Genomic DNA, 13,063 nt, shown 5'->3' with positions numbered 1-13,063 from the left:
CACCATTACGTACTCAGAACGGAAGCTGGGCGAGGAATGATGAGGATAAAGCAAACGCTTTCGCCTCTTATCTTTCACAAGTCTTTAGTCCCAGTGAAGGCTCTCATCATTCCAATATTTCAATACCCCCCAGTAGCCTTACCACAAATCCGCTTCGGGTTAAAAAGAAAGATTTAATTAACACCATTGTTCATGATATTCAGAAGAATAAAGCGCCTGGTAACGATAGGATTACAGTTGAAATGATAAATGAGCTTCCACAAACTGCCGTACATTTTTTGTTACATTTTTTCAATAACACGCTTAAGTTGGGGCACTTCCCCGACTTATGGAAACTTTCGGAAATAATTATGGTGCCAAAACCAGGCAAAGATCCGACGGTAGTAAGTTCATATCGGCCGATTAGTTTGATTTCTGTATTTTCCAAAATATTTGAAAAACTTCTATTGAAAAAAATACAACCTTCACTTACAAGTAACCAAATAATGCCACCACATCAGTTGGTTTTCGTGAAAAACATGGCACTGTGGAACAAGTTCATAGAATTGTTTCTAGTATTAGAAAAGCCTTCGAAGGGAATCAATACTGCACCGGTGTATTTTTGGACATCTCTCAAGCTTTTGACAAAGTCTGGCATGATGGCCTTATATACAAACTAAAGGCTTCACTCCTTGCAAATACGCATGCAATTTTGAAAGGCAGAATTCCTTTAGAACGGAAAGTCACCCAATATATGCAGTTGTCCCTCAAGGCAGTGTTCTAGGACCCATATTGTACGTAATATACACTCGTGAATTGCCAATTGATGATAGTCTAACCATTTCAATCCTTGCTGATGACACAGCTATCCTAAGCAATAGTTCATACCCTAAAGAGGCTTCTTACAAGCTTCAAGGATATTTGAAACAGTTAGAGCTATGGCTAGGTTCTTGGAGGATAAAGGTTAACGAGAGCAAGTGTGTTCAGACAACATTTACTTTGAAGACAGAAACTTGCCCATCACTAAAAATAAACAGCAAGGCTATACCACAAAAAGATAGTGTCAAATACCTTGGGATGACAATAGATAGAAGGCTTACCTGGAAAAAGCATATAGAAAACAAAATTTCTCAAGCGAAGCTAAAACAAGCAAGCTTTCAATCGGTTACAGGACACNTCAAGGATACTTGAAACAGTTAGAGCTATGGCTAGGTTCTTGGAGGATAAAGGTTAACGAGAGCAAGTGTGTTCAGACAACATTTACTTTGAAGACAGAAACTTGCCCATCACTAAAAATAAACAGCAAGGCTATACCACAAAAAGATAGTGTCAAATACCTTGGGATGACAATAGATAGAAGGCTTACCTGGAAAAAGCATATAGAAAACAAAATTTCTCAAGCGAAGCTAAAACAAGCAAGCTTTCAATCGGTTACAGGACACAAATCTAAATTAAGCCTAGATAACAAGATGTTGCTTTTTAATATGATGATTAAACCATGGTGGGCATATGGAATCGGGCTTTGGGGCACAGCGTGCAATTCCATTTTGAACAGACTTCAAAGACTGCAAAATACGAATATCCACAAAGATCTTAATGCAAATACGGTACATGAGGACATAAGAGGGCTAAGCACCAGTTACTCAGCACGGTTAATGAACCATCCCAATCGACTAGACAGAGATATTCTTAGCCCGAGATATGCAAGAAGACTAAAAAGAAAGGATTTCTCCGATNAAATACGAATATCCACAAAGATCTTAATGCAAATACGGTACATGAGGACATAAGAGGGCTAAGCACCAGTTACTCAGCACGGTTAATGAACCATCCCAATCGACTAGACAGAGATATTCTTAGCCCGAGATATGCAAGAAGACTAAAAAGAAAGGATTTCTCCGATATTATCAAATGATGCGCAATATAATAAATTTCGATATCCGTAATATATCAATTTCAGCTCTGGAACTCGTCCTTACAGACCGACTACGCAACACCATTGTACTTAAATATAGGGCAGCGAAGGCGCAGCGTGGAAACTAGTCCTTTCCACCCGCCCAGGCAGTGCGGCTCTCAAACTCGTCCTTTCAGACCGCCTGCCCAGAACGATATCCAGCGATCCTGCTGCTCGGAATCTTTTCCATTCCGACAGCCGCAACAGCTGTAATAAATATATATGCAGTGTGACCGCGGGCTTTTGAAAAATTGTAGCAGAGAAGAGGCTTAAAATGTATCAATATGTATAATTTTTATTTTTATTTTAAGTATCAAAGTATCAATATGGATTAAAACCAATAATTTTTATGAAAAGCCCTTTTTCAAAACAATTAAACATTTATTAATTGCAAAAAAGGTACACGTATCAGTTGTACAGTTGTAATAAAGAAATTGTCTTAGTTGTATCAGTTCAACTGGGTATTAATATAAAAAACAGCAAACATGCCTTACATATAATCTTATTTTTGGTTTAAATACTTTTTCTACTTATAGGACTCAGTATTCAAATTTTTATCATTTTTAAGACATTTCGAAAACATTATGCATTCCACCGTTGGCAAAGTGGAGCGATTTGCCCTATTTGTTTTGATCAAATTCAGATCTTAGAAAATGAGCTCTGCATAACAAGTTAAAAACACAAGTTAGTTTGAAATATAAAAAGTTATTTAAAGAATTTCATAGCTTGCTTACTCCTCTCAAAAACTATTCTATGTCTTCAACGCATTCTACTTTATTATCGAATTTAAAAAGTTGCCATTGTTTACAAATCTCTCTTTGTCGCTTTCTTTGTACAAATTAGGAAAAATGTTTTAAACTGTTAAAAATGTCGAATTACCGCTTCCTTTGTATGGCAATAATTGGTCACATGCAAGGCTTTTCAAAATTTCACTGTTAAAATCAAATCACTTTTTTATTTGCAGTTCAATTAGAGTCCGACCGATGAATCGGCCGATGCCGAGGCTAGCATCGGCCAAAAGAATCGGAATCGACCGTATTTTGGCCGATTCTTGAATGAGGTATTGTCATTTAGTTATTTGGTTATATTTTTCTTATGTTATTATAAAAATTTATAAAAGAATTTATTCTTAAAATGAAATTATATTCAGGATTTAATCGGCAAAGAATCGGCCGATGCTTCGGCCGATGAAAACCTGAAAAAAGAAAAACATAGTCAAATAACTAAATAACATAACCTCCTTCAAGAATCGGCCAAAAACGGCCGATGCCTATTCTTTTGGCCTATACTAGCCCCGGCGTCGGCCGATTAATCGGTCGGACTCTAAGTTCAATATAACATTGCTGATTTATTTTTTTTCAATTAGTACTTTACTTAAATGTGCTGTTGATATCTTCGTCTCTGCGGCACAAGTAATATATACTTCATTAATAGGTAAATTATTATCTGGGTTGCAAAGGTCTATATCAGCTGTGTCACTTGAATACAGTTTGGTAAAAAAAAAAATATAAGTTTATACTTACTTTCAAAATTGTTATNTTCGGCCGATGAAAACCTGAAAAAAGAAAAACATAGTCAAATAACTAAATAACATAACCTCCTTCAAGAATCGGCCAAAAACGGCCGATGCCTATTCTTTTGGCCTATACTAGCCCCGGCGTCGGCCGATTAATCGGTCGGACTCTAAGTTCAATATAACATTGCTGATTTATTTTTTTTTCAATTAGTACTTTACTTAAATGTGCTGTTGATATCTTCGTCTCTGCGGCACAAGTAATATATACTTCATTAATAGGTAAATTATTATCTGGGTTGCAAAGGTCTATATCAGCTGTGTCACTTGAATACAGTTTGGTAAAAAAAAAAATATAAGTTTATACTTACTTTCAAAATTGTTATGTATATATATATTGTTGCTGTATAATTCACTTTGAAAATCTATGTTGATTCGATTGACAATATCCAAAATATTTGACAAAACTAAAAAATAAATTTTTATTGGCGCGGAATCAACTTTTTCGGCAATAGCTGGCGCTTGGTTCACAACGTGATCGAAGCAAGATATGAAAAATAATTGCAATGCGCTTCACTGGGGCAGTAAGTTTTATGATTTTTAACACCAACGTAGTTTTGAAACGTGGCAAATTCGTCCGCCCTTTTAGCGCTATGTGCGAAGAAATTGTAAACATCTCTGACCAGTTTTTCGACTTATACGGAAATTTTTTTACACTATTGGAAAAGCATCAAAATTTAAAAAAAAGTATTTATCACTTTTGATCCACTTGGATCAAAACAGTCACACTGTATATATGTATGAAAAATAAAAAATTTCTAAGTATTGCTGCATAAGTTTTAAATTCAATAGTAGTTTGTAAGATTTGAAAACTTATTGTTAGTTTCGAAAGAAAGATTCAATAAATACGTACATACCTGATTGATGTAAAATTCGGGAGAGTAACGTGAATATGAGCTGAGAGAGATCTATCAGTATTTTTATGTTCTGTATATGTACATCACACAGGCAATATACAAAATCTGCTAAGACGTCATATTTCTGTCAAAATTTTCAAGAGTTAGCGGTATCACTATCAGCGCCACCTTCTCTATTCGTTTCACCATGAGCAGTATCAATAATGGGCGATATTTTCTTTAAACTATCGAGAGTCTATCAATATTCGCCTATTTTGTAAAAGATGAAAATCTAATTGGGGAGCATTTATAGTCAAAATTAAGTTGGTACTTAAAGTTGGTTGTAACTTTATTGACAGATAACCCATCCAAAATTATAGGGGTCTTTCCTTAAACTCGTAAAAGGCTCGTAAACCTCGTAAAGCTCGTAAATTTACGAGCCTCGTAAAAGAACTGTCAAATTTGTATGGAGCTCTATTTACGAGACCCTCGAAACGAAAATTGCTTCACAAAATCCTGGTTTATCTGTCAAACATTCAGTTAACGCACTTTTCACAAAGGGGCGTTCCCATAAAAGCCTCGTAAACTTACGAGTTTTACACAGTTTAAGACTTTACGAGTTTAAGGGAATCCCCTATATGTAAAAAATCAACTAAGGCTTTCTGCACATTGGTCGTCCAATCATAGTTGCTTCATCGTCACAATCATGATGCAACGATTACATGACGACTACACTTTCGCACACCCAGTCGTGATATTTCAATTCATGTGGCGTCTAAAAATTCACTTGGAGCAGGTATTTTCTGTTTTTCTGGTTGATATTTTCGCGAAATATTTACAAAAACCTGCAGTTTTTTAAATATAGACTGTGCTGCAACAATTCTAGACATCATTTTTCAGTAATATTTCTCCTTTTCTTTTCCTGAAATGTGTTTTTTTTATGCACACAGAGACTTTTTACAATTTCGTCATATTTTATAGTTAAAACGCTCACATTTATTGAATTTTAATGCAATTATCCACTTTTTAATAATCTCCACAGATTTAATGCAAAAAAATACTAATTTTTATACAATTTTAATGCAAATATTAACTTTTTGACTAATTTTTCCCATAAAATGTAAACAAACAATGCGTGCACAACGATTAGCAAACGACAGTGCCGTACTTATCCGTTTCTGTATCTTCTACGATATACCGATAACTAGCCGATAACGACAAGTGTGCAGATCTCCTTTGAAATGCATGTGCTCGGCTCAAAATTTCAGGGCGAGACGATAACGCAACTATGATTGGACGACAAGTGTGCAGATAGCATAACTACTAGCCTGTGTGTCAGTTGACCTAAATTTTAGTACCTAAACTAATATTCCACTAAAAATTTCCAGCACTGCTACAGTCTAGGAAAACAACTGCCAAAACTGTGCGAGTTCATTTGACAACCTAATTTTTTTGGGCATAAGTAAAAAATAGGGCTATATATAAAGAAAAAGTGGGAATAGTTCGCCTTCTTTCATTAATTGTAATGGTATTAAAAATGTTTGGTGCAAATTACTAGAGGCGGTGCTAGGAGATGGTAAAAGTAGAATTTTCACTATTTTAAAAAGCTTATACTTCGGAAATCATGTATATCTATACATATAATGTACACATATTTCAAAAAAACAACGAAAAATGAAATTATAGCAATTATAGAAAATGAATTATAGCCATTTATAAAAATGTATGTTTTTCTTAAAAAAATACGTAGTTAACTATAGATAGATTTTTCAAATTTTTCCCTATTTTTTTAAATACTGTTTTGTTTTTATATTCATATCTTATAATTGATTACGTATTTCTTTAAGAAAAAGACACATTTTTATTTAAAAAAGGACATAATTTGGTTTTTTTAATATACATATTTTAGTATATAGATATACGTACTAAATGAAAGGTATTTCAATTACCTTTCCAACTATGTCCACGGTTTGAAAATTTTCGAAAAATAAGCTTATGAAAAAATTGAAAACTCGACTTTTACCACCCCATTGCACCGCCAGAACAACAACAACAACCGCCACTTTTAATTTTCATCAAAACAAAATTCATACCATCAAAATCAAGAATAAGGGCCGGTTTATTAAAGACTGATTAAATTATTTTTAATCAGCGATTGGTTAATCGCTGATATCTTTAATTGACAATTTCGTTTTCACCAAGGTCCGATTAGCTTACCTCCGATTATGTCGATCATTGTGAATTTTTTCATAAAGAGTTCACAAAAGTTGCATTGTGAATCGACAAAAGCAGACTACACAGCTGATTTTTGTTTTTGTGTGGTTTTTGTTTGCAGTTTTCTTGTTTTAAAATTGTTTTAAACAATTGACAATTGTGTTATAGATATTGTGCTTACCAATTTGTGTACCAGCTCGTTAATTATTAGCCTATTCCCGTAACCAGGATTTGCAGGTTTTACAGGAAAAGCTGTTTCCGCCTTTAATACAACTTGTATGAACGTGGCGGACGGAAACCTTCCTGTAAAACTTGCAAATCCTGGAGTACGGGAATAGGCTATATGATAACCCACATGTTCCTTCAAATATCACATCACTTTTGGATTCATTTTACATGGTCGTATAGAAAATGGACGCACTTTAACAATTTAAAGAATCTCGCAGGAATAGCTTCGTGTTTTGTGGAAAATAAGAAAAATGGATTCAAATAAAAGAAAAAGTCGCCTTCCAAACTTTACCAGCGCGGAGGAGACTTTATTAATATCTTTGGCCGAGCAGCACGCCATGATTTTAGAAAATAAAAGGACTGATGCTGTATTCTGCGGGGAGAAAAAAAAGTTGTGGGAGAAAATTGATGTTGCGTTTGAGGCCCAGATGGGTGTTAAAAGAGGGCCGAAGAACTTGCGAGAAAAATACGAAAATTTGAAACGAAAAGCAAGAAAGTCCCTAGCCGAAGAGAGAAGGGAAATGTACAAAACAGGTGGTGGCCAATTCCGAAGCTATACTGACTCCAACACAGACAGGCTAGCAGCTTTAATGGGCCAGTCGGCAACCGGCTTGTCCAACAGTTTTGATAGTGATGGTAAGATTTTTTGTACATATCTTTACACGTGATAGTTATTGATGTTTAATAATATTAATGGTATTTCAGTCATTACATATGAAATAGAGACGATAGCAGAAAATGACGTCGTTCCCGAAATTTTTGGGACAATACAAACGATTGGAGCGCATGGAACCCAACACTGCTTAAAAAGAAGAAATCTGAAAAACTAGCGGTGAAAAATGAAAAGGGAAAGCAAAAGCTTGACCATCAACAAGCTTTCTGGGAAGATGAGAACAAGAGAGCAGCCGAAATACATCAGTGGGCAAAAAAAACACGAATTAAAGATTTCGGAAGCAGAGATGAAGTTAGAACTTTTACAAATTGATATGAAATTAAAAAACAGGCAAAGTGAAAGTCAGTGTACATACACAACAGAGTATATATAAATTAGAAAGGTGAAAGAGTTCCTTATCAACACCTGAAGTTGCTTTATTCGTACATATATATTTATTTTTATCAATGGGCTCGATGTATTCCAAACGGTTATGATACGTTTTCCTCCAAAATTTCGGGAACGTTATCATTTTCTGCTATCGGCTCTATTTAATACGGAAAGACTGAAATACCACTAATATTTAGTTTTTTGAAAATTATTATTTAATTTTATTTATATAAAACTCATTTGGAAGGTATTTTCAGTGTCAAGAGTATGCATACGCAGATGTTTCGATGATTTTTATTTATTTACACTATTATTGCGCATTGTTGGTGCTGGCTGTATATTCCNATTTTTTAAATTAAAAATTTTTTTGTTATTGCTTTATAAAAATATGGTATATGCTGTACCCAAACCCATATAAATCAAACTTTCAATTTTCATACGGAGCTTAGAAAAATTCAACAAAATGTCATCCCAATTTTTTATTTTTTAATCAGAATTTTTAGAAAATGTTTGGGTATGCAGTTTTTTACCCAATACAATCTTAGTCTGGTGAAGGCAAGTCTCAACCGGCTAAAAAATCGCGTTGAGTTTTAACAATTTTTATTTTGCTGACGGCTTTTTTTCAAATAAGCAAGAATTTCTTATGGAAAGAATGCGCAAGACCGTTTGCGAGGAAATTAAAAAAAAATCAACGCCATATTTTATAAATTGCATTTGTTGTAAGAAAAAACCCGCAAAAGCCATCACCAAAAAAATATTAAAAATCAACGCGATTTTTTAGCCGGTTGAGACTCGCACTTCATCAGACTAAGATTGTATTGGGTAAAAAACTGCATACCCAAACATTTTCTAAAAATTCTGATTAAAAAATAAAATATTGGGATGACATTTTGTTGAATTTTTCTAAGCTCTGCATGAAAATTGAAAGTTTGCTTAAAAAACCTTGCAAATATTTAACAGAAATCACTATGTACTCGGTTTTGCACTATAATGTATATTTTCTATATCAAATTTGATTTTATTTTTTATAAAGATTACTACATAGTTCATTCAACAGCGAAAACCAGTGTAGTACAATGCAGCAAAAAATCATCAAAAATCAACGTTAATTTTTAACGACTTTGAACTTGCCCTTTATTATATTAAAATTTACAAAACTGATTACTCAAAATGTTTCTAAGGAATCGAAATGAAAAGTTGAAAATTTCTTGCATAATTGCATAGCGTATTGTTGATGCTGGCTGTATATTCCAAATGGGTTCAGCTCATGTAAATCTTTATATTTTACGAAATATTTTGGCGAAAGTCTTAAAATATAATAAAATTTACAACTCCGCTAGAAAAACAGTGCCGATTTTTTTATGAAGAGTGATGCACTCGAATATACTTACATATATGTACATATTTTTGTATATTACAAATACATATGTATATCTATGTAGATAACATAGTCTAGTAATAGGAAATAAAATAAATAAATTGTCTACAAAACAGAATTTTGTTTATATTATGAAAATGCTTTTGAAGGTATGCATCTTACAAAATTTATGTTAGCCTATTAATATATACATACAGTTGTCCACAAAATAATAGCAGTACGATATCTTGAAAACTTTGGCTATTTGTCTTTTGTTTATTTAATGCTTATTATTTTTTTTGTAAAAGTCTAGCTGGTTCTACAACAAACACCATATAAATTAATATTTCAAACTTTGTACAAATATTATAAGTATACCAAAATTTCAAACTTTTTAATCAGAATCTTTAGAAAAAATTTTTGTATAGAGTTTTGTAGCCTTTAAGATATAGTGTATGTTTAGGCCAACAGCCTAATTAACTTGAACGTGTAAATGCACTGTGAGGAAATTGTGATGTTTTGCCATATGGCAACGCGAGCAGTTGACGAGTGTAGATACGGGCCCAATTCATCCTCATTGGCGGACTAGATGCCACATTGGACAATAAATTCTACCGTTCAACTCTCCAACTNTGTATAGAGTTTTGTAGCCTTTAAGATATAGTGTATGTTTAGGCCAACAGCCTAATTAACTTGAACGTGTAAATGCACTGTGAGGAAATTGTGATGTTTTGCCATATGGCAACGCGAGCAGTTGACGAGTGTAGATACGGGCCCAATTCATCCTCATTGGCGGACTAGATGCCACATTGGACAATAAATTCTACCGTTCAACTCTCCAACTGAAATCCCGCTATGGGAAAAAACTGTGTTGAGAGACGAACGGTTCAGGTCAAATAAGTGCCCTTGACATTCCTCGATCGGCTTTTGCATGCAGCAGTTCCAGCCACTACAGAAGATCATCTTTAATACAGTCCACAGCCCAATCTGCCCGACCTCAATCGGCTCGAGGCGGAACAGTGTATGAGGTGTAAGATTCAAGTCGCTAAAAAATCTGATTAAAAAGTTTGAAATTTTGGTGAAACTTTGAATACTTCTTATAATTTTTGTACAAAGTTTGAAATATTATTTTATGTGGTGTTTGTTGTATAACCAGCTAGACTTTTATTAAAAAAATAATAAGCATTAAATAAACAAAATAAACTAAAAACTACTGTACATATCATACACTGGTGGCCGGATAATTAGAAACGATCTATTTGTAAATATTAGTTTTAATTTATTTTTTTAGGAAAATATAGTGCATACTACACCGAAAATCAAATAACTCAAAGCTTTAAACTTTGTATAAGATTTATAATAATTCGACGAAGTTCGAAAAATGGACATCAAAATTTAAAACTTTTTATTTGGAACTCTTAGAAATAATTCGGGTATGCAGTTTTATAGCTCATTCATCTTTAGTATAATATTGTGCAAGACTATGTTAAGCGATTTCTTCCATACAAAGTGTGTTCAACATTTTTTTTGTATGATAGGAAATGAGCAACACCGCTAACAAAAAAAATTTAAAAAAATCAACGAGATTTTTGAGCTAATTCAAACTTGCACAATATTATACTAAAGATGAATGGGCTATAAAACTGCATATCCGAATTATTTCTAAAAGTTCCAAATAAAAATTTTGAAATTTTGATGTCCATTTTTCGAACTTCGTCGAATTATTATAAATCTTATACAAAGTTTAAAGCTTTGAGTTATTTGATTTTCGTTGTAGTATGCACTATATTTTCCTAAAAAAAATTAATTTAAAAATAATATTTACAAATAGATTGTCAAAACTTGAAAAAGAAAATCGTTTCTAATTATCCGGCCACCAGTGTATATGGTACGAATACCAACCGAACCCGAATTCGAATATTAATACAGTAACTGGCACTCCTGGTATTCCTTTATAACCTGAAAAAAAGAATAATTTACATTATTTATCCGTGGCTTAATGAGCTGACTTATGTATAAACTAACCTTGCAAAATAGTCTCTGATTAAACTCGACCTCATAAAAGAGACTCCTGGCGTTTCGGTCGTGGATTCATCTGCCTCCATTGCATTTTCAGTGGACTCTTCAGCAGTAAAATTCTCTTCTTCGGATGGATCCGCATCTCTTCTGGTTCTGATTTGAGACTCGTTATACAACCGTTCCGCAGCAGTGTTAGGATGTAAAAGCGGCGTCATCATGTATCTACTGACACCATACCCACTATCGCCTAGTACAAAGCAATCCTTGAATTGATTTAGCTCAAAACGATGCTTAATACGGCTATTATTAAAAATGTTGGCATCATGTGCGGAGCCAGGCCATCGACATACAAGATCAGTTATCTCCAGATTTGCATAGCAGACTGTTTGTACATTATACGAAAAAACCCTTTCCGATTTCGGAATATTTCGGCGTTTACTCCACCAGGCGATTGGATCTTTACATGGGTGCAGTCTATACATCCAACGACTTTTGGGAAATTTGCAATCCGATGAAAACTACGATTAACAATTTCCAATTCTGCACTGTTTTTTGGCATTTTAATATACTCTCTCGAAAGTTCTGCGATTGCATAGGAGACTCTTTTGACTACTCGGCTTGCAGTGGACGTACTCACTCCACAGAAATCAGCCACTGTAATTAAAAAGCTTCCTGATGCATAGAAGCGCAACGCTAGCAATAACATTTCCAATGGGCTCAGTGCGTGGTTTCTGTAAAACGAATTTTATTAATACAAACGATGCTATTTTTAATATACATATGTAAACCATATTTCCACAAACCTTTGAGTGTAATTTCGAATTTTTCTTTGAATTTTTTCAAAAATATACAGAGCACTTTTTTTTGAAAGACGAAACCTTTTTACAAATGTATACTCGTCATATTCCTCAAAGAAATTTGCTTTCGCTCCATATGTTCGCGGTTTTCTTATAACGCGCATCGAATCCAAATTGGAAATAATAGAAAGCCCAATTATATGTTCCATAATTATAAAAATGTGCGTGTAAATAACAATAAATTAATTTTTGAAATGTTTGACAGCTGTCAGATGTCACTTTTTGATCTGTTAGCAGCTAACCAGTGGCCATCGCCTGGTAAACTTAATCGGTTTGTTAACCGACGAATTTCGTGCTAATCGAGCATTGAAAAAACGCTTTTTCACCAAAACACCGATTACTGAAACACCGTTTAGGCACTAATCAGTCTTTAAGAAACCGGCCCTAAGTGGCGAGCCACGCCTACTGTTTCTTTTGTTCTAGCTCATCGGGCCCTATTCTTTATACTTTAAGGGCTGGTTACTCAATGTCTGGTTAACACTAATCTCCGGCTAACCATTGTTATCGACGTTACCGACTCCCTGTTGTATGCATGGAGTTGTTGTTGTTGTTGTTGTAGCGGCACTACTAAGCCCCGCCTGTTTCGGGTCAACTTTTAATCATTATCGTCAAGCACAACTAACGGTAGGCCCAGGAAACGAGCTGTTTCGATGGGGTCGGACCAAAGGGAGAGAGGTGTTAGTTGAGTCGGATTGAGCTGGCATGTGAAGAGGTGGTTGGTGTCGTGGGGGGAGTCTCCACATGCCGGGCACTCATTTGGGATGTTTGGGTCGAGTCTGGACAGGTAGCTGTTTAGGCGGCTACAATATCCAGACCGTAACTGAGCCAGGGTAACGCGGGTCTCTCTAGGTAACTGAAGCTCCGTCTTTTCCACAGGTGGTGATTGGGCTCCGATAACGACATTCCTAGGCCGGGAGTCGAGGTAGGTGGAGACAGACTCCCTATGAATGTCGTTAATCGCTCGTCTCTACGTCATTGGGTCCAGTGGTTGGTCTGTGTAGGTC

General features: G+C 34.7%; 1 protein-coding gene across 1 annotated transcript; it reads left to right on the top strand.

The window, feature by feature from the left end:
* Positions 1 to 7,187: 7,187 nt before the first annotated feature.
* Positions 7,188 to 7,614, top strand: LOC108373392 (uncharacterized). Its single transcript, XM_017629264.1, has 2 exons — positions 7,188 to 7,420; positions 7,490 to 7,614. The coding sequence occupies exons 1-2, from the start codon at positions 7,213 to 7,215 to the stop codon at positions 7,612 to 7,614; spliced, it is 333 nt and encodes a 110-aa protein (XP_017484753.1). The 5' UTR covers positions 7,188 to 7,212.
* The last annotated feature ends 5,449 nt before the right edge of the window (positions 7,615 to 13,063 follow it).

Source organism: Rhagoletis zephyria, unplaced genomic scaffold, assembly GCF_001687245.7.
Source record: "Rhagoletis zephyria isolate East Lansing unplaced genomic scaffold, Rhagoletis_zephyria_1.1 Rzeph_scaffold_06653, whole genome shotgun sequence".
Taxonomy (NCBI): domain Eukaryota; kingdom Metazoa; phylum Arthropoda; class Insecta; order Diptera; family Tephritidae; genus Rhagoletis; species Rhagoletis zephyria.
Note: the sequence above shows the minus strand (reverse complement) of the source record. Positions and strands in the feature narration are given on the sequence as shown.